The following is a 25,849-nucleotide window of genomic DNA, read 5'->3' as shown; positions in this document are numbered from 1 at the left end:
TGCTGCATACTGTATACCATATATGTTACATTGCATTATAATACATTACAGATTTCATTAAGTATGCAATACTATATATTTGCTATATTCAATGGCATATCTATAACATACTGTGTTATAGATAATCCATAAACCATTCTACAGTTTATATATTATATAATATATGCAGTATGTTATATATGCTATATGTTATGCTATATGTTATATTATATTGCAGATTATATGAATTCTATTATATAGTATTTAATGTGGTACATATTACATATTGTATTATGTATTATCTACTATATTATAAAATTTAATATTTTATGATCTATATTCCACATGGTAGTATATGTGATGTATGATATCTAAATTATTATATATATTAGGTATGGTATTAATTTATATTATTCTTATAGATATTGTAATTTATACTTAATATTATTATCAATAACATGATAGGAATTATATACTAGATATATGATCATATATTAACTATACTACAGATGTTAAATACAAATATTATTGTAGATATGACTATGCATATTACGATGTTTCATATAGATATATTTTATATATTACTATAAATTATATCAGTCATAAGTTATCATTATTTATTATAGTTGAGATTCTGTTTGCATTTCTTTGATTTTTCCCAGGTACTTTATACTATTGGCAGATATTCCCATTATTGTTTCTCCAGGCAACTGACCAGCCCTGGAGCTGTGTGGATGGGGCAGCACTCACCCCATCCCACAGGAATGGGGCAGCGAGGGAAAATGGCCATGGTTCAGATTGCAGAATTGAATAAAGCATCTAATTAATGGACACCAATTAATCTTTAGCACAGAAGCACACTCACTCCAGCCCTCCCAGGGCCCCCAGCCCTGCTTGGACCTCAGACCTTCCTGGAGACCCCAACCCTCAGAAGACACAGAGAAGATTCCCCCTTTCTTCCCCCCTGCAATAAACAGTGATAAAATCCCACTGGACATTCCCTTCTCCCAGCTCTTTCAGGTTCCCTTCCCAGGGAAATGCTCCAGAGCCTCGGTGTACCCTTGTGGTGTCTCTCCAGCGTGTCCCTGTGTCTCTCATCAGGGAGAGCCCAGCACAGACCCAGCACTCCCCTTCTGACACCAGCACCCCCATGGGTTGGTGATGCTCCCCCTCACTGCAGATACACTCCACCTCATCAACTGGACCAGTAATGAAGAGCTTGACCAGGACTGGACACAGAGCTGACCCCTGGGGTACACCTGATGCAGCCTTTTGGCCCATTTCCAACCCATCAGCCCATGGAATATTCATTTTTACGCTCAAAATTAGATGGCAGCAGTGGAAGAGGCAGATGATTGTCTCAGGAGGCCACAGGGAGCAAAGAGCAGCCTCTCCCTTCAAGAGGTGTCAAGGTGGGACATGCCTTGACAGCAGCTTCTGGGAAAAGTGAGAAAACAACACATCAAAGAGGCTTGGCACAGGGTTTCCATGCAACTGTTTATTGCCACACGGGAGGACTGGCAAACCACTGGTGCAGTTCTGGTGCCCAGGGGAGGATGCTCCAGCCCCACATATTCCGCATTGTGGTGGTGTTCACAGGGGTCCCAGGACTAAGGAAGAAATGAGAATCTTGAATCCATGTTTCAGAAGGCTGATTTATTATTTTTTTATATATATTAAAGGAAAATTATGTATTAAAACTATACTAAAAGAATAGAAGAAAGGATTTCATCAGAAGGAATGAAAAGGAATGATAATAAAATTCTTGTGACTGCTCACAGCCTTGACACAGGTGGCTGTCATTGGTCATCAAGTAAAAGCAATTTCACATGCTGGCTAAACAATTCTCCAAATCACATTCCAAAGCAGCAAAACACAGAGAAGCTGAAGCTTCTCAGCTTCTCAAGAGAAATGATCCTGGCAAAAGGATTTTTCACAAAACATGTCTGCGACACACCATCACCTCCATCACTGCAGCGCTGGGGACACCTGGGAAAACAGGAGAGGTTTGGTGCCCCTTGTCTGGAGCAGATGCCAAAGTACCCCAGGCTGGTGGCACCTGATCTGGAGGCGGCACCCACCATGGCACCAGCCAGGTGGCCCAGCCCCAGGAGGGCGAGGGCGAAGTGGATGCAGTTGCAGGAGACGGCGTCGTAGTCCAGGGGCTGCTCCATGGCCGCGCGCACCCGGCGCTGCAGCGCGGCCACGTCCAGCGCGCCCCTCCTGCGCAGCACCCGCGCCCGGCCCCGCGTCCGCAGCAGGTGCCTCTTGCCGTGCTTGGCCACCACGCCCGATGGGGACACCCCTGAGCTGCCTGCGGGGCAAACAGGGCCCTGTACCCCGTGTCCCTTCCATGGAGATGCCCTTCCATGGAGATGTCCCATGCCATGCCAGCTCCCAGGGCTCACCTTCCAGGTGGATGATCTCCCCGTTGCCGCAGTAGATGCCAGCGTGGGCGCCCCACCAGCCAGGGCCCCCCGAGGCCAGCGGGAAGAGGAAGAGGTCCCCAGGCTGGGGCTCAGCCACCCCGTTGGGGACGATGTGGAAGTGTTGTCCCAGCAGCCCCTCGCAGAGGAAGAACCCTGCCGTGGTCACTGCCCCGCTCACTGCCTGGGGACCCAGCTGTGTTTCAGGGCCACCGGTGCCCTGGGGACACCAGCAATGTCACTGACCTGCTGGCTCATCCCACACCATTGGTGGCTTAAGCACAGCTTGGGTCTCAGGTCTCCATGGATGGAAACCCTTTGGGAAGGGGCTGCCTCCTCCAGGTGCTGAGGCACCCATGGGTGCCAAGGAAAAGGCAGGGTGGGCAGGACTTGGCTCAGTTATGCCAGGAGTGAGATGGCAGTGCAGGGCACAGGGGCAATGCCAGCACTTACCTGCTTGGAGCTGCTCACCTGGAGAGACAAACACCTTGCATCAGCCCCGTGTGGCGTGGCTCAGCCCTGGCCTGGGCTGCTGCCACCCCCTGCCCGAGCACCTGGCTGGGGTTCTCATGCCAGCACCCCCAAACCTGCCATACCCAGGAGCCCAGCCAGTGCCAGGGCTGGAGGAACAGCCAGTCCGGGACTTGCAGGGCCTGAAGGAGGGAGCTCACCTGTGGGGAGAGAGGGCAGGGCAAGACGAGGACCCGTCCCCTTCTGACCCCTGTCCTTTGCCACCCCCCATCTCTGCCAGCACAGCCCAGCCCCCCAGGCCACAGCCTGCCCCCCCAGCCCAGAGTCAGCACCAGGCAGGTCCCAGCTGTGGGGACCAGGGCCCTGGGTACCATGGCAGAGGGCTGGGATCACCTGGCTGCAGGTGTCCTTCCTGCCGGGTCCCCCTTTACCTGGGCGAGGAGATTCATCTGCAAGGAGAAAACACCATGTCCAGGAGTGGGGACAGGTACCCCATACCTGGGGGTCTACTCTGTCCCCACAGTTGTGGTGACACGTCACCCAGGCTGCAGCCTCAGGGGTCATTCTGTGCCCTGCTGCCTCACCTTGGTCACCTCCAGGGTCCCCTCGGTGCTTCCCGAGCTGCCGCAGCTGCGAAGGTGCCTGCGGGGCAGGAGCTCGGCCCGCCCCCGGCACGGCGGTGGCTCCTGGCAGTGGCACACGGCTCTGGGAATGTGCCCCGACCGGCTGCACCGTGGCACCGTGCCCATCCTGGAGGGCCAGTCCCGAGGGGACAAACCCAACCTGGTGTGACATTTCATCCACAAACTTCTTGGGTGACCCCAAAGGAGGCAGGAAACAGCCGTTGTGGCCACAATGCCTTGGTAACCACTGGCCACCAGGCTTATGACAAATCACCTCTGGGTGCCAAAACCCTCTGGCCCTGTGAGGCCATCAGCCTGTGCCCGGCCCCATGTCCCAGGGATGGCCACCAGCCTGTCCCCAGCCCTGTCACCCCAGAATGGTGCATGCCCGGGGTCAGCTCCAGAGTCACATTAAACTTTAATCCTGGTGCCAGGGGTCAGTGAAGGCTTTAGCAGGGCTCAGGTGGGTGACTGTCACCCTCTGTCATCGGGCAACCTCCAAAGAATCATTTATCAAGGAGCCTCCAATAAACAAGAGCTAATTACAGGTGAAACCCGAGCCTGGCCCGGGCCCAGCTCAGTGCAGGCGGCCACATTAACCCTTCCCAGCCACCTCCGGTCCCACAGCCACCCTCCTGGAACTTCATGTCACCTTTTGTTGGCCTTGTCCCCTTCTGATTTCCGCCATCCTCTCCTGGTCTCTGTTGTCTTGCCCACATGTACCCATCACACCCTTCTCATTCCCATCCTCCCCTCTCAGTCCCCAGCGTCCCATCTCAGTCCTTACCATCCCCTCATGATCTCCATCACCCTATTGCATCCCACTGCCCTCTCATGATCTATGTCACACCTTCCTGGTCCCCATCATCCTTGCATTGTCCCTATTGCCATGTCCTGGTCTCCATCATCCCTTCCTGGTCACTGCTGTCACCTCCTGCTCTTCCCACTTGTCGTTGTCTCAGGGTCACTATCTAAACATCCAGGTTCCCATTGTCCCCTCATGATCCTCATTATTGCCTCCCAGTCCTCATCACCTCCTTCTTGTTCCCATCACCCCCTCCTGATCCTTGTTGTCACCTCTTGGTCCCCATCATCTCCCCTCCTCCCCCATTGGCCCCTCTTGGTCTCCATCATCCCCTCCTGGTCCCCACTGCATCCCTCGATCCCCAATATCTCCTCCTGGTTCCCATCATGTTCTCCTTGTCCCCATTGTCTCCCTCCTTGTCCCCACTGTCCTGTCCCATTCCCCACCACTCCATGCCATCACCAGCAGAGCAGGACTGCCAGGACAGTGGTGCTTCCCTGGGTCACTCAGTGTCCCCAGCCAAGCTGTCCCTGGCCAGGGTGCATCCACCAGCTCCCCACAGCCAGTGGGATTAGGGTGACTGCAGCCCTGGGGCTGCTCCTGACCGCAGCTCTCCAGCCCATTGCCAGCATCTTTAGGTAATTAGTAAATTAGTAATTAAACGCTCTCTGCCTGCTGGGGGGAAGGGGGGCAGATCCCAAGGTTTTAGGCTGGGTAATCCTGTGGCATCTGCCCCAGCATCTGTGACCGAGCCGAGTCACGACCCCGCCTCGGGCTTTAACGTTTGCTCCTTCACCCCCACCCACACCCAGAGCCCCTCCAGGCCTCAGGCCTGCTCGTGTCTCACCCAAACAGGCTGGGCTGGCTTGGGCTCCCAGCAGGGCCCAGTTGGGTGCTCATGGAGCCCTCATCCCTGGGAAGAGGACAGGGTGCTGCTCCATGGGGATTCCACCACAGGCACAGCGCCCATCAGGGTGCAATGGAGAAACGGGGTGGGAAACCATATTTTTGTAATTATTGGCTTTCCTGGGGGTGCTGATGATTGGCTGGCAGCAGATGGTTGGCCCAGCTAATCCCCCTCCCAAATCCCTGCTCCAGAGCTGGCTTTTACCCAACGGCAAGGAGGGGATGGTAAATTAGCCTAACTCAGCTGCACCGCCACGCTGGCCCTCCCCGCTGTCCCTGGTGCTGGTGGCCCGTGTCCCCACGGAAGGGCTGGCACCCGGTATGCCAGGGTTCCTGCATCCTCAGGAGTGTTCCACCCTTGGGTGAGAGGTGTGGAGGCACCCAGGGGCCGGGCAGGGAGGTGACAGCTTGCTCCTTCTGCATTAGCCCAGCGTCATAATTCTGCCGCGGGAGGAGGAGGCGGCCCCTGCCACAGATGGCGGCGGTCAGAGATCTGGGTCAGCACGGGGCTGTGGGTGGGACAGGGCACCCAGGGGAAATGGGGGGTCCCAGGCTGGGAGGGGGCTGGAAGGGCTTGGAGCTGTGGGGCAGGCAGGGATGGGGTCACGGTGCAGGCAGGGATGGAGCAGGGATGGTGCAGGCAGGGATGGGGTCATGGTGCAGGCAGGGATGGAGCAGGGATGGTGCAGGCAGGGATGGGGTCATGGTGCAAGCAAAGATGGTGCCATGGTGCAGGCAGGGATGGAGCCGTGGTGCAGGCAGGGATGGGGTCATGGTGCAGGCAGGGATGGAGCCGTGGTGCAGGCAGGAACGATGATAGAGCCATACAGTCAGGAAGGGTGATGGAATGTCACTGCACGTGGGAACATGGAGCCATGGTGCAGGCAAGGCTGGTAGAGTGAGTCACAGTTCAGACTGTCAAGATGGAGAAACGCTTCAGGCAAAAGGGATGGAAGTAGGCTGTAGGCAGGGGGATGGAGCCATGCTGCAGGCAGGGGGATGCAGGAACGCTGCAGGCAGGGGATGCAGGAACGCTGCAGGCAGGGGGATGGAGCCGCATCAGTCGAGGATGCCGCAGGGGTGATCCCCATGGATCCACTGGAGTCACTGCCGCCAGCCCTCAGCAGGGACCTGCCACCAGGGCCTGTCCCCTGGGACACCTTCAGGGCACCAACACCCCTGAGCCCCTCTGGAAGGGGCACAGCAGGCCGGGACCCCCTGTCCTCAGCCTGGCCCATGGCTGGGGACAGGCCGGGCCCGTGACGGTGCCACCCGCCACCCCCCTGAGCGGGGCGAGGGGGTTTAGCGGCTAAAGCCCACAAATCCCAAATTGTGCTGCCCTGTCACCGCGAGGGTTTAGCGGTGGTTGCATAACCCCGGGGCCACCTGGCCCCCACCCTGTGCCGTGTCAGCAGCCCCAACATCCGTGGAGGGCCCCGGCCCCGGGAGGGGATGCTGAGGCCCAGCAGGGATCCTACCGAGCATCCCCCCTGCCCTCGCCATCAGGGCCGGTAATTAATTACTTGGGGGCAGGGAAATTACCCCCCTTAATTACCACTTTTCGTTATTCCCCTCTAACCGCCTTAGTGAAGGGCTTATGCGCTTACAGGACCTGGCGGGTCCCAAGGGGAGGACGACGCACACGGGGGGTCCCCAGCCCCGGCCCCATCGCCCTCCTGTGCCGCAATCTCGGCCCCGCAGTGCCGGGGGTGGCAGTGACACAGGGTGACACCTCCACGGCGGCGCGCGGGGGGGTGGCTTGGGTGTCGCGGGGTTTAGGGTTACAGGGCTGGGGCTCAGCACCTTTTTAATTCTTCATCGCGTGGCTGATTGATCCCCCCCCGCCCCGCGCAGACACTAAAGATTAAGAGGGTGACAAAGAGGCGGCTGCTTACACAGCGCCCGCCGCTAAGCCGCCTTGAAGAGAGCAAGGCAGGAGCCCCTCTGGCCGCAGAGCTGCCCGAGCCCCCAGCGCCTGGCTGGAGCCTCCGCGGGGATCCACAGGGACAGACAGACGGACAGGGACAGGCCGGGATGGCTGCGTCCCCGGCGGGGTCGGTGGTGAGCGCCGGGCTGGATGAGAGCCCCACGGGTAAGAGGCGGCGCCGCTGCACCGGGGGTGACTCGGGGGGACACCTGGGGATTTTCTCTGGGGTGGCCGGGCCCCCACTGTGCTCACGCCCCAAGATGCTGGGGCTCGTTTCCGAGTATCCTATGGGATACTTGGAATTCCCATAGTGGTCAATCACCTTGAGGTCCTCCATTGCAGTTTTCATCTGAGATGCCTGGGATCATCAAGGCCTTCTTCTGGATGCCTTTGGTCCCCATCATGGTCCTTCTCTGAGATATCTGAGGGTCCCTATTATGGTTCATCTCCAAGACACTCAGTGTCCCCATCATAGTTGTTTGGGATGTTTGGGTTCTCCATTGCCAACCTTTTCCCGAATGGCTGGGCTTCTCCTCATGGTCCTTATCCCGGATGCCCAGGGTCCCCATCATGGTCCGCTGGGATGCCTGGGCTCTTCAGCTGCCATCCTTCTCCAAGATGCTGAATCCCTATCATGGTCCTTCCCTAGGCCAGGATGCCTGCAGTGCCCGACCCTCTCCATGGTCCTCACTTGTGTTTGTTCTCCAGGATCCCTGAGGTCCCCAGCTATGCCCCTGCTCCAGGATTCCTGGGATCCCCTGTAAAAACCTGGATGCCCTTGGTCCCTGGCCCTTTACCAGGATCCCCACAGTTCCCTGCTGTGATTGTTGTCTGGGGTGTCCCACGTCCCCAGAGCTGTCCCTTCTCCAGGACTCCTCCCATCCCTGATTGCAGCCCTTCTCTGGGATGCCTGGTGTCCCCCTCCCTAAGAACACAGTTTCATCCCTTTTTTAATTTTCAAAATTCCTGTGAGAGCCCATCCTGCATCGCTGGGCTGTGGGAAGATGCTGTACCCTGCGTGGAGTCCCTGAGTTGTCCCCATCCATGTCCCTGGGCTGAACCAGCAGACAGGAGCCACCCCATCTCCAGGCTGCTGGGAGGCAGCAGGGGCTGTGGGTGGGACAAGGGACATTGGGATGCCCAGAGTCAACCCAGATGTGACAGTTCCCCTCCCACAGGGCTGAGCCCAGCCCCTGGGAAGGACCTGAGCCCGGTGCTGCTGTGCAAGGTGTGTGGGGACACCAGCAGTGGGAAGCACTACGGCATCTACGCCTGCAATGGCTGCAGCGGCTTCTTCAAGCGCAGCGTCCGCAGGAAGCTCATCTACAGGTGGGAACAGGGGCAGGGAAATGGGGGGACAGAGGGGCAGCCAGAGGGGCAGGGACGAGAACCAGGGTCCCATGGGCAGACACCATAGAGGAAAGGACACCCCACAGGGCAGGGACCCCAGGAATGGCCACCCAGGGATGCAGGGGATGGACACAGTGGGGCAGGAGTGGGGGAAATGGGCACCTATGAGGGTAGGGACACCCAGCAGAGCAGGGACCCCATGGGATGGGGCACCCAGCAGGGAAGGGATGGATCCTGTGGGACAGGGACACTGCAGATGGACCCAGCAAGACAGGGAGCTTGGGGCAGGCCCCCAGTGGGGTCGGGTACCCTGGGATGGACACTCAGCAGGCCAGGGACCCCAGGGCATGGGCAATGGGTGGGGCAGAGACCCAGGGGGACTTAAAACCACTCAGGGGACAGGCATGCAGGGGGAGAGGCACCTGTGGAGAGGGTGTCCAGAGCCCCCTGATGGGGCCAAAACACCCATCAAAGCAGAGCATTCACTGGGACAGGGCACCCACTGGGGACACAGCACCTCTTGGGGACAGGGCACCCATGGTTGTGGGCACTTGGTGGGTGGAGGGAACCCATGGGGGGAGACATGGTACCAATGGGGGAGGACGCTCCTTGGGGACAGGGGCCACCTCAGGGGCTGCAGCCATGTGCCACCTCTCCCCATAGGTGCCAGGCAGGGACAGGGCTGTGCCCAGTGGACAAGGCTCACCGCAACCAGTGCCAGGCCTGCCGGCTCAAGAAGTGCCTGCAGGCTGGCATGAACAAGGACGGTAAGATGGGAGGGACACACAATGGCAAACAGCAGGGGGGACAGCGGGGTGGCTGGTGCTGATGCCACCTTGTCTGCCCAGCTGTGCAGAATGAGCGCCAGCCCCGCAGCACAGCCCAGGTCCAGCTGGACAGCATCCAGCTGGATGCTGAGCTGCCCCCTGAGCACGTGGCCACCACATGTGAGGTTCCCCCATCAACCTGTCCGGCTCCTCGTGGTCCTGGCGCCACTGTCACCCCGGGTCCCCGAGCACCCACACCGCCCACCAACCATCGCTTCATGGCCAGCCTGATGACGGCCGAGACCTGCGCCAAGCTGGAGCCCGAGGACGGTGGGTGGCTGCCAGTGCAGAGGGGGTGGCTGGGTGGTGGATGTCCCCACGGTGTGGTGACAACCAGTGTCCTCTCCCACCCCTGCAGCTGATGAGACGGTGGATGTGACGGGCAGCGAGCCGGAGCGGGCGGCTGGCGAGTACCAGGTGGCGCCGTACCCGGCAGCCAGCCCCGAAAACATCTACGAGACCTCAGCACGGCTCCTCTTCATGGCTGTGAAATGGGCCAAGAACCTGCCCGTCTTCTCCAACCTGCCCTTCCGTGACCAGGTGGGGTTGGCAATCTCCATGAGGAATTGGGGATCTGCCTATGGGGCAACAGGAACCCCAAAAAATGTAGCAGCCAGTTGGAGCATATCCACAGCATTCTTAGGGTTCCCCTGCAGGTGCTCATCAGCCCAACGAGCTGTGGTGGCTACAGGTCCTGGAGGCTTTGGGGGTAACAGGGGTTTTGGGGCTCTCCCCGCTCTCCCAGGTGATCTTGCTGGAGGAAGCATGGAGTGAGCTGTTCCTGCTCTGTGCCATCCAGTGGTCCATGCCCCTGGAGAGCTGCCCGCTCCTGGCTGTCCCTGAGCCGGGCCCTGGGAAGCTGCTGCCGGCCACCCTGGACGTGCGGGCGCTGCAGGAGACCCTCGGCCGCTTCAAGGCCTTGGCTGTTGACCCCACAGAATTTGCCTGCATGAAGGCCGTAGTGCTCTTCAAACCAGGTGAGGCCACCCCCAGCAGCCACCACTGGCCATCCCCGTGTCCCCCCCCAGCCCGTCACCCCCTTGTCCCTGCAGAGACCCGTGGCCTGAAGGACCCTGAGCAGGTGGAGAACCTGCAGGACCAGTCACAGGTGATGCTGGGCCAGCACAACCGTTCCCACTACCCCGGGCAACCCGTCAGGTACTGCTGTCCCCACCTCCTCAGGGTGCCACCAGGGTGGGACATCCACCCATGGCCACCGCTCCATTCCCAGGTTTGGGAAGCTGCTGCTGCTCCTGCCAGCGCTGCGCTTCATCTCCTCGGAGCGCGTGGAGCTGCTCTTCTTCCGCCGCACCATCGGCAACACCCCCATGGAGAAGCTGCTGTGTGACATGTTCAAGAACTGACTCCCCTTCCCGCTGTCACCTGGCTTGTTTGTCACCCTGCGCTGGCACCCTGTCACCCCCAGCCTGGGGCTCCTCAGCCTGGGCTCTGAAGGTGCCCATGGTCCCATCTCTGGGGCAATGTCCAGGACTGTGGAACGCTGCCACAGCTGGGAGGTGGGAGCAGCTTCCCTGGGGGATGTCCCCAAGTGCGTGCCCAGGGCACTGCCACCACCTCACTGGGTCCATCTCCATGGTGTCCCAAATGCTGAAAGAACCCAGGCAGAGGCACCTTGGCACCATGAGGAGCTACTGCCACCCGGGGGCAGCCTCGGGGACACCAACCCAGGGATGATCCAACCTGGTGTGACACCAGCCAGGGTGACAACAGCCAAAGGTGGTGACACCTGGGGGTGACACCAGACTGACACAGCCTCAGGCTGACCCCAGGCCAGGGCTGACCCTGCACAGGGGTGACCCCAGCCCGGGTGACACGCGGTGACAGACCCTTGTCCCTGCATTCCAGGGTCTCCCACTTGTGTCCCCCGTTTTGTACTCGGAATAAAGAGAGTTTTGCAGCCAGAGTCCCTGTGCCAATGACTTGGGTCCCCTTGCATGGGGGACTGGGGGGACCAGCTGAGTGTTAATAACCCAAATAGGAATAAATAAAAATCAATAATCTGAATATAAGTACCTTGAAAAGAAATTATCTGAACAGAAATAAACTAAATATAAGTAAAATTAGTATAAATAATCTGAATTAAATAACCAATATAAGGAAGATAGTAGAAAAATAGGAATAAAAATAAAATGAAAATAAATGACCTGAAATTATCTGAATATAAAATAAATATAAATAACGTTTGAAAATATTAGATTAGAAAGAATCTGAACAAAATAATTTAAATAGAAATGTAACGAAACTAAATAAACTGAAATACTCTGAATAGAAAATAACTGAAAAAACTATCTTAATTTAAGTAGATTAGTATGAATAATCTGACTAGATAAAATGGGAATTAAATAGTAAAAAACACAAATAAAATGAAATTAAATAATCTTAATAGAATCAAATGCATGTAAATTATAGCAATATAAATAGCTGCTTTGAAGTCTCCTTAAATAGTCTGAATAGAAAGAAAATAAAACTAAATAATCTGAAATAATATCAATAGAAATAAATTGAGAATAAACAAACTGCATATTAATAAGAGAACCATAATGAATCTCATTAGAAATCAACTGAATTAAATTATGCGGACAGAATTAAAATGAAATAATCTGAATAGAAATGAATTGAAAATAAAATAAGTCGTCTGAATATTAACAGTCTACCTAAAACTAATCTATAGAAATAATCTGAATAATCCAATAGAAATAATTGGAAATTATCTGAATGCAGAAAAATTGAAAAATTGTCCAAATATAAGTCAAATAAAAATTATCTGATTAAAATATTTTGTATATAAAGAATCTGTATATACAAAAATAAAACCAATGTGAATAACCACTAAAATAGAAACTCTGTGCACATAAATAATGAGAATGTGAACAAGCAGCATCAAACAATCCAAAGGGAAGTGATCTGGAGCCCTGGCTCTCCATCCCAGCTCCTCCATCCCCATGACTGGGATTGGGAAAATCCACAACTTCTCAACCCCATGGAACAAATGGAGCAAGCCCCAGAGCCCCGGGACACGGGCAGGGGGTGGCAGGAACGATGTCCCACTGGGAATTGTTGGCCTTTGCAGAATGACACTTTTATTTGTCCGTTTTTGTCAGTTTGTACAAGGTTCCGAGCGCGGGCGACGCGGGATAATATATCCTCTTACATACACACTCTGTTTAGTTTACAAGCAGCGACTTTATAAATTACTTAGAAAACTTTCCGTGAAAAATAACAATAATTCCCCTCGCAGCCCTCCAGTAGTCAGTACATTCAGCCCTCTGGAAACCCTCTGGGACCCAAATCCTGCCGGGGAAGGGCTGGGAAGGAGCGGGGGAGCTGCCGGGGAAGGGGAGCCTGGAACGCGCCACTGTCCCTCCGGTCCTGCTCACTCCTGCCACAGCTGGATTTTATATATGGATATATTCCTTTTACATGTGTTTTTCTTTGTGCATATAACCACAAATACATTATATATATATAAAGAAACATATTTTCTATATATTCTATATATATTCCATACATTTATCTATGTCAAGAAGTTTGTTTTTTAATATATTTTCCCTACATTCCACACATTTTTAAATATATGAAGAAATAGAGAGAAAATATATTTCTTTATATATACTATATATTTCCTTTATATATTTCTTTACAGAGAAATACACTCTTTATATAAAGAAATATATAAATATATGTGAAGAAACATATATAAACATACATATTAAACATATATTAAAATATGTTTAAATCATATAACATTTAATATGTTTCTACATAGAGAAGAAATACATTAAAATATATATAAAGTAATAAATATTCTTTACATATAGTACATATCTCCTTTATATATACTTCCTTATATATAGAAATATGTAATATATATACATAAGGAAATATATAATTAATTTCCTTTATATACTTCTTTATACATAAATATATAAGCATATATAAAGAAATATGTATTCTTTATATATAGAATATCTTATATATTTATATATAAATATGTACTATATATAAGAAATAGAAAATACATAAATGCATTTAGTCTTAATATTCTTTTATGTATTTTTTAATTACACAGAGAATATTTATCCTTTTGTGTGCATATTTTCTTTATATATAGAATATATATATTATTATATATGTTCTTTATATATATAAATATCACTTAAATATATTTTCCTTATATAGAGATTAAATATATATAAGGAAAATAAATATATCCCGAAAGAAATTAGATCCATAGACATATATATACACACACACATATATACATACATAAATACACACACATGTATATGTGTGTGTTTATGTATATATATATGTATTTATGTGTATATATATGTATATATACATATATATTTGCCCCAGTCAGATGTGACATCCCTGCTCTCATCCCACAGGGATGAGAAACCTGAGGATGAGGCTGGACCCTTCACTCATGCCCAGGATCTCCTCCCCTGGCCATTTTAAGGGCAATTCTGGGGTTTTCAGCTCAAGAGGCTCAGAAGGCTGGATTGGCACCGAGCGCTCGCAGCAATCCCAGCTCCCAGGGAATCTGGGACGGCTCCCCAGGAGTTTCCACTGTTGTGGTCACCAGCTGTCTCCCCAGTGCACCCATGTCTGTCCCCAAAGCTCTGTTTTCCCCTCTGGGACAGGGAAAATCCCATTTTCCCCCATGGATGGGGTGATTGACTTGCTCTTGCCCCACTCCCAGGACGCAGCGCCGAGGCCGATGCTGTTCCCACTCTCCCTGCAGCATCTGTCACTTCCCCCGTTGGAAAAAAATTAAAGATAACATGAAAAAAAGTCAAATTTCAAATATCAAATAAAAAATTACCCCAATAAATAAACCATCCCTGGAAAGGGCAGGGGGAGAGGGGACCGTGGAGCAGCTCAGCCAAATCCAGTCACGCCGGGAAAAGACAAAACACTCAGGAAAACTCAATTTTTTGCTATTTCCCCCATTTTTTGTGGCATTTCAGGAAAGGATAAGCCCCAGCCCACCTAGGAGGACAGATCCAGCCTCTGTAAATTAATTATTGCCCTGGGGCTCCTGATTTTGCCTTTCCAGAGGTTTTCTGGTACCTGGAGCTTCTCCAGGTGCCACTGAAGGTGATGATGATACTGGGGAAGGATTACAAGCTGAGAAGCTGAGTCAGTAACTAGCATCATTAATTAGTCCTATGATGGGTTATGATGGTATAATTACACCTCAAGGGATTTCCTGCTGAGATTAATAAAACTCCATGTTTTATTGAGTGATGGCTAGTGACACCAGTGGGGACACCAAGGATGGCTCAGCCAACTGCTCCCCTCCTCTCCCACTCAAAAATAATAATAACAATAATAATAATAGTAAAAAAAAAAAAAAAAGAAGTTCTGGGGAAAAATAAAGAATTAAAAAAATATATATTTACACAAAACTCCAGGAACCAGCATATAAACAAATATCGCTTCAAGTAGTCCTCGATTATTATTAATTATTATTATTTTTTAATACTGATGATCTCGAAAAGACTAAAATAAAAAAAAAAAAAGGAAAGACAGTTAGGTCTCGTTAAAAAAACAAAAAAACCAAAGGGAAAAGGTGATTTTTGGCAGGTTTAAACACTTTTCCATGCACTTGGCATTGGCGTGGATGAGGTGGTTAAAGCGCGGAGGGCTGGGCTGCAGTGGAGCAGCTCGGGATGCTCCCGTGGGATTGTGAGGCTGGGTTTGCTCCCACCAGCAGCGATGGCGATTCGGCACAAGGATTTGGCGGCGGGTGCTCCCAGATGTGGGATGCTCCGAGGGGAAGGGCCAGGAGCGGTCACTGCCTCCCATCCCCAGCCACCCCCGGCCACCCAAAGGTCTCAACTCCCCTAAATCATTAAGGCCACCGTTAAAACCGTTGCCTCCCGGCCTTTTTAATTAAGAATTCATCTCCTGGCGTTAACGAGGAAGCCATCAGAGCTCTGCCAATGGGGAGGATGCCCTGGCATGGACACGGCTCCAGGGTGGAGCATCTCAGACCATGAACTCGTTGCTCCCCAGGAGGACAAGGGGTTGGGCGGCGGCGCAATCGGCCTCAGGGTTCCTCTTGCGCCCCCCTCCAGGCCCCCCGTCCGGGGGCTCTTTGGTTTTTGGGGGGGAAGATTTCACACTCTTCAGTTTCTGTTTGCCCTTCTCTGGGTTGAAGGTCCCGCGCGTGGTGAACTGCGGCCGGTCCTCGGGACAATGGAGAGGCCCCGGCAGGCCCTCGGGGCTCGCCCGGCTCTCGGGGGGCTCGCCATGGTGTCCCCCTGCCCGGTAGAAAGGAGATTTGGAGTACATCTGGAAGCGCTTCCGGGGCAGGTGGGGCAAGCAGGAGGTGGATGACTGGGAGGAGGAGGAGGAGGAGGAGATGGGGGTGTCGGTCGGCTCCGCCGGGTCCAGCCGCATCCTGGGGTGCCGTCGCAGCCGGCTCGGCCCCTCGGCCTTGGCAGGGCGCAGGGAGCTAAGTGCTACACTTCTCTCTGCAGGGGCGGGAGGAACAGATGGTCAGCACCCACACACCACCCAGTATCCTACCGCCCCGCTCCCTGGGGACACAGGCCATTGAAGCCAGGACACCATATCTCAGTGGGGGCAGCATCACCCCGGATGATGTGGCAGTGCTGGAAAAATGCTCACCTCCCCACCAATCCTGGCTGCTCCCACACATCCCCAGGGCCATGTGCTTGAACTCTTAACCTCTGTCACTGCATGCATTTAAACTGTCGACTTTAAATAAACTTGAAAATCCCAAGTGACCCTTCCCAAAGCAACAGAAAAATATGGTGGAAGGTGTCCCTGCCCATGGCCTTTGAAGGTGCCTTCCAACCCAAACCACTCCATGATAAACCCAAGAACACCTGGATTTACCTGAGCGATCGGAGATGGCTCCTTCGGAGTCAAAGTTCAGATTTTCGGAGCTGTCAGCTGTGCCAATGGAGGCTTCGGACTCGAGGGTTTCATCGTCGGAGGCGCGGGGCTCCAGTGTCAGCATCTCAAATGTCAGCTCCTCCCTGCAAAGCCAACCCAGCCCCACTGAATCAACGGGACCAAAAAGGTGGAGAGGAGAAAGGGGTGCACATGCACTGAGGGATCGTGGAGGGGTGGAGGTCTGCAGTTATCAACCACATGACATCCAGAGGCTGGGGACATGGCTTGGACCCTCGGCCAGACTCACTTTTCCTTCTGCAGGCTCTCGATCTGCTCAGTCAGCACCTTCTCCTCCTGCTGCATGGCCACCTGCTGCTGCTCTGTCACTTCCATCTCCATGGCGTCCTCGCTGCTCAGGGTCTCCTCAGGGACGTCCGTCACCGAGGGCAAGCGGCCGGTGACAGGGGACGCGGGGCTGGGGAAGGCGCCGCGCCGCACACGCCCTTTGCCCTGAAGAGAGACAAAGGTGTCACCACCACAGCCGAGGGGATGTGGCAAACACTCAGGTGCCAACGACACTGCTCTCCCAAGGAGTGAAGAAGAAGGCCCCAGGCATTGGTCCTCAGTGTGCCGCCGCCGGACGCACCCCGGGCCCTCAGGCTGGGAGAAGTACCAGAAGGACTCAACACACTGGAGGGGCTGGGGATGGAGGTGGTGAGGAAGACAGTGGTGAGGATGATGCTGATGGACCAAGTGCAACTTGGTCCAGGTCCAAGCAAGCCCAGCTAGCACCAGGCTGGGGTCCCACAAAGCCCACAGCTTGCACGATGGGAAGCTTGATGGTGGCTTTGGGTGGGAGCATCACCAAGGCTTTGATTTCAGGGCACCTGATAAAACCCATTTTATCCTTGGATCAAGTCTCACATCATTCCCTCATCCACCCTTGGTATTTCCTGAGCATCACAAGGGTCTCACTGACCCCTTCAGCAAACAGGAACTCCCACCTAATTATGTTGTCCATGCCATGCCATGTCTCATCTAGAGGAGATCCAGAACCAGGACCACCTCCAGTGGTCCATTGATCCAATCCAATCCAGTGATCCAATCAATGTGGATCTCTGTGCCCACAGTTGAACTCACTCTGATCTAATGCAGCTCTGAAGAACTATCTCATTTTTTAAATACTGAAACTGAAAACAAAACAGGATGCACATGGTGGTGGTAGAGGTGGAGAGATATAATATGCAACTGTTTTAATCTTCTGGGGACCAGCTCTACAGATCTGCTCCATGGAGCAGAGGAAAATGGAGGATTCTTGGAGATGAGGGACATGGCAGATATTGAACAGCTTTTATCTGAACTGTTATCATGACCAGACTTCTCATCTCCTACATTCCAGATCCTGACACGACCAGGACTAGGAGATGTCCATCACCCTGCCCAACCCTGACAACCATCACCCAGGAAGAACCTGCATCTCCTTGGGTTTGAAGAGCCTGTTGCAGCTCAGTTTTGCTTCCCCTATTTAACCCCCACAACTGTAGCATCCCTGGCTCTTCCTGACAACCCATGTGCTCAGAGAAGATTTTCAGGATAAGGGATCCTCCCTTTTTCTATTTAAAAGCCAGATTTTCTCAATTTTAGCCCTTTCATCTTTTAACGCCACATCTCAGAGATCTTTCTTTGTCAGCAAAGCCTCTCCTGTGCCCCGGTGTTCTTCTGATGACACTTTTCACGTGGGCTCCTGAGCTGAAGCACAGCTCCCTGAATCCTATTAGCCAAAAGCCCCCAGATCCCAAAGATCCCACTGCCTCGTGGAGTTAAGCCCCTGAGAAATGCTGTGCTCAGGGGAGCAGAGCTCAAATTTTGCTCTTCTCCACCTCCTGACACTCATGGATGTGGAAGAATGGGGGGAACCTGAGGGAGCTTTCATCATGGACTGAGCTGGTTAGGAAAGGAAACAGCCCTATGAACATTCCCAAAATCCTGCAGCTGCTTTTCTTGCCTGTCACAATCTCACAGAACTCAAACTCAAGCTGGGATGGAGTTAGGGAATACAGGACTTGCTGGACTCCTCCTCATTCAAACCTGGACGTCCTGACCTTGTGCTCAGGGTGGTGGTGCTCCTCCTCCACAAAGGTGGAGGAGACCTTTGGATGCCTCGTGGTCTCCAAGGCATCCAAGCTGAGGGTTTTATTCACCATCTTCAGAAACAGCAGCGCTGTGAAAGCAACTTGATGCTGAAACGCATCCTGAGCGAGGAGAAATCGAGGTGGGAAGGGAAGGGATGAGTCAAGCAAAGTAAAAAAGAGGGAAGCACAGGATGGAAAAAGGAAATAAAATAGAAAATTAAAGTAAGGAGGAAGGGAAGAGAGGTGGGGAGCGTATTTCTGAGGAGCTGCGTGCAGGGATGGCCGAGTGCCAGCCCCAAACCCCTGTGCTGGGGGGCCCTGCTGGAGGAACGGCGGCTCCGAGGCGCGGTGGGACAATGGCCGGTGGGACAGAGCTGGAATGAGCGACGGTGACACACAACGAGGGACGCGGCACTGCCGTGATACATACCGGGATTGAACTGCGGGTTATGCTCATAAATCTAACTGCAATTAGTACGGGCTTCTGGATTGGAGAGGAGATGAAAAGGAAAGCAGAAGGTTAGAGTGCACATGCCGCCGCCCCTCCAAAAACCCGCTTTGCTCACTTTGAGGTTTTTTTTTTGTTAACTGAGATGAGTGGGGCAGCTCTGCAGCACCACCTACTCAATCTTGGGCAGCCCCTGCTTGGATTTCATCCCCAAAAAGCAGAAGCAACGTGTCCCTGAGCATCACAGGGGCAGGTCCAAGCAGAGGGGGTCCAAGCTTGGCTCCTCAGCCCAAGCCTGTGCTGATGGTGCTGCAGCAGGTCCGTCCCTCTCCCGCAGCCCAACAAGCCAAGCACAGGTGCATCCACAGCCTGCCAGCCCCCTGCAAGCACGGAAGCTCAATGAGATGGGTTTGAGGCTCCCAAAAAGGCAGTGCGGGAGCAGGGAGAGCCTTTGGGCAACTCATTTTGGGTTCAGATAATGTGACTGAGCACAAAAAACAATGGTCCAGGTCACCCATGGGGTGATGTTGAGCCGGTCACTGAAAGGCTTGACTCAACTCAGGACCAAACAAGCTCAAATGAAGGTGGAAATGCTGATCAGGAACATCTGAGCAGGAGCGACAATGTTTCCATGGACTGTTCCCACCTCCTGCAAAGGTGAGGAGCCACCACAGGGCTGAGGGTCCCTGTCCTGGTGGAGATGGTGTGGGAGTCTGTGAGAGGTTTGGGAGGCTGGAATAAGCAGGAGAAGATTAGGTAGGGTGGCTTCAGGGGCAAGGAGAGGACAGGAGAGGACAGAGAGGGCTCTGGCATCTCACCATGGATCTGCGGATCAGGGAGAGGCGGCTCTTGGCCTTGTTCTCTGCAAACTCCAGGCTGTTGATGTCTTTGAGCCGAGCCTTGTACTTGTTCATCTGCTCGATGACAATTAACTCCACACAACTAAGGAAGAAAAAACCCAAAAGAAGACAAAATGGGAGGAGGAAGGCCATTTGATCTGAGCTGCTCTGTCTTGTCTTGGCTTATCCTTCAACAGGATTTTGTGGTAGCTTCTTCCTTAGTTGCAGCACATTCTCTCGTTTTATTATGGAAAGGAAAGGATTATTTGGAAGATCTGCCCTGATGGAAGAGCACAGAGGAGAAACTTCAGCTGGAAGCCAGAGGGTGGTGAGAATTCTCCTAAAAAGAGTGATCACAGGCCAGGGATGGATTGAGGAACAGCATACAGATATTAAATTTGGACAAGGATCCCACCAGAGAAATCTACCCCGCTTGGAAGAGGGAGTGGTGGAACACAAACCTGGAGAAGGCAGGTTGACTCCAACTCCCTTGCACACAGTAACTGCAGCAGCTTGTGCAACTGAACTGATGGTTTAATGTTGCCAGGAGGGTGTTTGGGGAAAAACACAGTCTTTTCCTTGAAATAAAATGAGAGGATGTGCTGGAGCTGAAGCGTGAGGGAGAAGCTACAATGAAATCCTGTTAAAGGACAGATGTTCCTGCCAGCTGGGTATTTAAACATGTTCTGGTCTTCAACAATTTTAATACTTCCTGGAGGTAAAACTACCCCTTTCAGAAGCCTAGACCTTCACTGGAGGGTTTTCATTATTGTAATTGACTCCACTATCTATTTTAACACCTACTTAGTATGAGCCAAACCAAATCTGGGCAAGCACTTCACTTTTTCTCTGTAAAACCTTTTCAGTTATGGCAAACACCATAAATAAATCTAAATATATTAATATCACTATTGCTGCAGACCAAACAACTCAGCTCCTTCAGTAAAAAAGCCAAAATCAAGTAATCAAGATCTGCTTGCCAAAAATGAACTGCATTAACTATAAAACCATGTCAGCACAAGCTCCACCTTTTCCTGCCAGGCAGGAACAAAAGCTTATCCACTCTTGGGGATCCTCCATCACTTAAAAATCCTCATTTAACAACTTCTTGGGGATTGAGAGGATTTGAAATATCTTTATGCAGATGCATTTAGATGCATAAATTACTATGTGTTTGTCCCTTTGTGCCAAAGCTCTCACTTTCTGAGCCGTTTGACCATCCTAGGGGTTACCAAGATGTGAATGGTGATGTGGTGGTGGAGCCAGCTCACCCAGCCCCAGGCTCTTACGTGGTGGTTTTGCTGATGTCCTGAACACTCTGCAGAGGGTCTGTGGTGTCAGGGCAGCGGAGGATGCAGGGGGCAAACACAATGGCCAGGGCATTGGCTGACATGCGGTTGGTCTCTTCTTGGAGGGCAATCCTGAAAAAACAAATTCAGAGAGAAGTCAGAGGTGGAGGCACCTCCACTGCACTTCTTGCACGTGGTCATGGCTGAAGAGAGGAGATGATATTTCTATGGTGTAATCTTGCTTTGAGGGAGAAAGACAATCCTCAAGACATCTCAGATATTCCCAAGGCAATAACCAGCCCTTTCCAGCCAAAAACATGTCCCTGCAGCAGTGAGAGGCACCTCAGGGCTGTAGGAACTAAAGTGACCAGAGCACAGCAGAGGTCACTCATCAACACAACATCCCTTGGACAAACAGCTCCATGGCCACCTCCTGGGAGACAGGGTGGATGCAAAAGCCTCAGATGCTGTGGTGGAAAGGACACCTGACCATGGTCCTTTGCCTGAAGGTGCCCAGGCCCAGCATACCTGACCAGGTGGAAGATGAGGCGCTCTAGGGTGCTGAGGTGGGTGCGGGAGAGCTGGTCGATGACCGAGTACACCCCACGCACTGTCTCCTTCCTCTCCTGGAGCCCTGTGGAGAAACCACCAGCACTTAGGGGCAGCTCCTACTTCTTCCTCTTATTTAAAATGGTACTTCTTAACACTTAATGTTACTACTTAAGAGACAGAACTTTGGGGCTGAAATTAGCTGAACCATGATGCAAAAGGCACCAAAATGAGACCAAAATGCCTGAGATTTTGCATAAAAACCCCTTTATAACCAAAAAATCAGACTTTGCAACCAGGTAAACACAATTTGGCAAAACCAGCTGGTTTGGCCCCAAAAAGTGAATGAAAAGCTTGGCACTCAGAGTGGCCATCATTTCCCTCTGCCAAGGGAATGGGATAGTGAGGGAAGCTCCTCACCCATCACCCGCAGGAACTCCTCGTAGAGCTCAAAGGTCATGAGGGGGTTGGGCAGATCTCGGAGCCACTGCTTGAACACGCTGGCAATGACGTGGATGTTGTAGTCGTCCAAATTCACGTTATCGATGTCTGGGTTTGGCACCAGATGAAGCAAGAAGGAAAAGAACAAGAGACAATGATCAATATGAAGCCCAAGGCTGGACAAGGTGACCTTTAAAGGTCCCTTCCAACCCAAACTGTTCTATCATAAAGTACATTTATGTGCCTTTAATGGCAACAAATCCAGCACATGATTTCAGCTCCACATGGTAAAATTAGAGAGAAATACATTTTCCAGGGCAAATAACTTCAGGTGGGACCAGGATTTCTTTTCTCACTGATGATTGCTAGGGTGTAAATAAGGCAGCATTTTCCCCCAATTAGAATGACTTTTTTCCATGGATTGCTCCCAAAAACCCGATGAGTTGGCGACCTGAGTTGTGACTGCCAATGTGAAATCACTCCTTGCACAGCCCAGAGTCAGGAATGCTGAAACATTCCACCTTCCTCCCATCCAACTTTGCTGCTGTGGAGATTTTCCTCCCCAGGCAGGATCTTTTCCCCCTTCCCCTGACCTGTATCGAGGCCTTGCCGCAGCTCCTTGATCTTGTTGGTGGATCCTGATTTCCTGTAGATGCCCTCCGTGTAGAGCCCGTGCATCTCGATGTAGTTGATGAGCTTCTCCACCAGCAGGGGCACCGCCCGCTCCTCGCTGGTCAGCCGGGACAGCTCCACCCCAAACTGCCGTGGGGAGAGCTCTGGGTCGTGCTGCAGGCAAAGGGAAAAAGGGATTGAAAGGGATTGAAATCCTTCTGGACCACCCACTCCTCACTGGTCAGCCAGGACAGCTCCATGCTGAACTGCCATGGGGAGAGCTCTGGGTTGTGCTGCAGGAAAAGGGAAAAAGGGATTGAAATCCTTCTGCACTCCCTGCTCGCCGCTGGTCAGCTGGGACAGCTCCAATCACAGACACATTTTATGAAAAATCCTTTCTTTAAGATTTTTTTCTCCTGAGAAGCTGAGAGGCCTCAGGAACAAAATGCAAACAATGATTATCTGCTGCTGTGGAATGCAACAGGTGCCTCTGTGATTGGTCTCATGTGGTTGTTTCTAATTAATGGCCAATCACAGCCAGCTGGCTCGGACTCTCTGTCCAAGCCACAAGCCTTTGTTATTCATTCAATTTCATTTCTATGCTTAGCTAGCCTTCTGATGAAATCCTTTCTTCTATTCTTTTAGTATAGTTTTATATTATATATATAATAAATTAATAAATCAATGAAACATGGAGTCAGATCCTCGTCTCTTCCCTCATCCTCCAACCCCTGTGAACACCATCACAAGCTCCACACCAAACTGCCATGGGGAGAGCTCCAGGTCATGGTGCATGAAAAGGGAAAAAGGGATTCAAATCCTTCTGAGATGCAATGCTGGTGCAGCTTTGGATCTAATTATTCAGAGTCCTTCAGCAGATACAAGAGTGTGGTATTTTCGGGGTCCCCTGACGAAGGAAGGAAATGATGAATCTGACTCCATGTTCTTAGAAGGCAAATTTATTATTTCATGTTACTTTATTATATTATAGAATGCTATACTAAACTATACTATAAAGAATAGAGAAAGGATACAGACAGAAGGCTAAAAGATAATAAAGAAAAAACTCATGACTCTCTTTAGAGCCTCAACACAGCTGGACCATGATTGGTCATTAAGTTCAAACAATTCACATGTTGGATAAACAATCTCCAACCACATTGCAAAGCAGCAAAACACAGAAACAAATGAGATAATATTGTTTTCCTTTTTCTCTGAGGCTTCTCAGCTTCCCAGGAGAAGAATCCTGGGCAAAGAGGATTTTTCAGAAAATACGATGGTGGCACAGGAGATGTGTGAGTCTAATGGAGGACAGGACAGGCCAGGATATGGGCCTTGCAATGCTAACCCAGTCTCTGGACATGCACCTGAAGGCAAAAAGTTAGGATTTTCTTTCTTTAACCAACCCCACTGTAGTTAAATTCCCAGCCTGGCAGAGCCAAAGCGGCTGGACATGGTCCTCCTCCACCTCCTGCCCCTCTGGCACCATCTCCAGGGATGATTTCACCTCCCAAAGATTCACAAAGCAGAAGAGGCAAATTTGAATCTTGGGTGTTTAAATCAACTTGAAGAATTGCAAGTTACAAAATACCAATGAACAAAGAAGATGCCAACAAAAGAACATGAAAAAATCCACGTAAAACTGTCATGAAGGGCCCTTTTGCCAGCTGCAAACCCTCACTGGAGAGTTGGTATCTGGCAAATTCAAATGTGAACAAAGTCCTCTTGCACAGGAGATTCTGGATGGGAAAAGTCCAAAGGTCCAATAAAATATTGACACAGATTCTCAGCCCTAGCCAAAGGTGAGACGCAACTCTGCCTTCAGCAAGGCAGTGGCTCCCCTCACAATCATTCCTGCATTTTTCTCTCTCCAACTCAATGTCATCCTTTCACTGATCCTGCAAACCTTAGGAGCAGATGTGTGGAAGGTCCCCATGTTGTTTCTTTTTCATGACTGATGGTTTTCAGCTCCCTGTCAATGAGAACAACCCTAAAAACACAAATTCACCAAGCACAGAGGAACTGGAGCCTTCCAAGAGAACTTCTAACTGCCCAGTGGAAAGCTACCCATGAAGACACAGTGAACTTGCTTCCTGGGATGCAGCACAAAAACTTCCTTGTGCAGAGAAATCACAACAAAGAAGACAGCTCCAAGAACGTCTGAAAAAATTAATCAGACATCTCAATGAACTTTCCAGATTTTAGAGTACAAACTCTAATGAGGTGTCCCCAGTTCTTGCAGAAATAGTGCCAGAAAGGGAAAGACTGCAGCCAAAGTTCTATTTATATTCAAAATACAAATGTATATATATATACAGAATACAAATACACATTCAGAATACAAATCACACACACACATATCTTCAACATATACATTCAGATTATTCTTTGGGTAAAATGGCCTCATGCAGCTTTCTGGGGGCTGTGTATTATGGAGGTTGTTCTCCCCTGAGAAGCCTCCCAGGGAGCTGATAAAACTTTCCACTCATTATTATTGTTACTCTCTGTCCTTCTTCTGGGCACAAAATAAGCTATTTAAAATATCCCCACCAAATCTGGATGATTCATTGTTAGCTGGGAACACCTGCTGCACTCATTCCCTGTTCCCCATACCCTTAAATCCAGTAAACAATATTCAATTCCCCTCTAAAGAGGGCAGTGAACATCTTCCACCTGCCCTTCCTCACTCAGCTGTGGCAAGCAAGGACTGTAGAGAAAAAGCCTGTATTTCCAAGAATAACCCCACATTTCCAAACCCTTAAAAGCTACAAAGCCAGGGAAATTCCTTTTATTCTGGGTGCTTACAAGGCAGGGAACGACACTGCAACATCTGCTGCATGACTGGGCAGATCTACAGTGACTCATCACCGCATAATTCCCAAAATATCTACAAAACTCTGGTTGGAGAGACCTCTGGGGATCTCTGGTGTAAGCTCCTGCTGAAAGGAAGGTCATGTCCAGAATTTTATCAAGATTTGCATCCTCTAATAATTTTTATACAAACTTGGGATCATTGTCTCAAGGTATTTAATGGAAGCAAAGCACTGAGAGACATTTACCTTTTTGGAGCACTTGGTCGTGGTTTTAAGACAGCACTTCTTGTGACAAGCATATTTACATACTGCAACAGAGAAAAGGAGTGTTTAATTATGCCAAAAATCACACTGCTGGAAAAACAGGAATTCATAGGAATTGAGCAGCACTTCTCAGAACTACCAAGTCAAAAGCATGCTGGATTTGCAGTTTCTAGGGGCCAAGTCTGTATGAGATCCACTCAAACAAAAATAATGAAGCCTTTAAATTAAAGGTGCCATATTTACATACATGAAGC

General features: G+C 51.0%; 2 protein-coding genes across 2 annotated transcripts in view; one reads left to right on the top strand and one right to left on the bottom strand.

Moving 5' to 3' along the window:
- Window positions 1-7,244: 7,244 nt before the first annotated feature.
- NR2E3 (nuclear receptor subfamily 2 group E member 3) lies at window positions 7,245-10,678 on the top strand. The gene is made up of 8 exons (XM_059482308.1): window positions 7,245-7,302; window positions 8,316-8,466; window positions 9,151-9,254; window positions 9,336-9,584; window positions 9,673-9,854; window positions 10,060-10,291; window positions 10,367-10,472; window positions 10,546-10,678. The coding sequence occupies exons 1-8, from the start codon at window positions 7,245-7,247 to the stop codon at window positions 10,676-10,678; spliced, it is 1,215 nt and encodes a 404-aa protein (XP_059338291.1).
- Window positions 10,679-13,502: 2,824 nt separating this feature from the next.
- The window catches only part of MYO9A (myosin IXA), a 176,310-nt gene continuing 163,963 nt past the window's right edge, over window positions 13,503-25,849 (bottom strand). Inside the window, exons 35-43 of the mRNA XM_059482397.1 lie at window positions 25,578-25,639; window positions 22,500-22,692; window positions 21,886-22,014; window positions 21,445-21,550; window positions 20,917-21,048; window positions 19,607-19,730; window positions 16,516-16,718; window positions 16,209-16,351; window positions 13,503-15,820 (exon numbers count right to left, since the gene is read on the bottom strand). Of these exons, the coding sequence (XP_059338380.1) occupies window positions 15,333-15,820; window positions 16,209-16,351; window positions 16,516-16,718; window positions 19,607-19,730; window positions 20,917-21,048; window positions 21,445-21,550; window positions 21,886-22,014; window positions 22,500-22,692; window positions 25,578-25,639 (1,580 nt within the window). The 3' untranslated portion in view covers window positions 13,503-15,332. The remainder of the gene's footprint in view (window positions 15,821-16,208; window positions 16,352-16,515; window positions 16,719-19,606; window positions 19,731-20,916; window positions 21,049-21,444; window positions 21,551-21,885; window positions 22,015-22,499; window positions 22,693-25,577; window positions 25,640-25,849) is intronic.

This window comes from Ammospiza nelsoni, chromosome 14 (genome assembly GCF_027579445.1).
Source record: "Ammospiza nelsoni isolate bAmmNel1 chromosome 14, bAmmNel1.pri, whole genome shotgun sequence".
NCBI lineage: Eukaryota > Metazoa > Chordata > Aves > Passeriformes > Passerellidae > Ammospiza > Ammospiza nelsoni.
The sequence above is the reverse complement of the archived record's forward strand: the minus strand, read 5'-3'. Positions and strand labels throughout refer to the sequence as shown.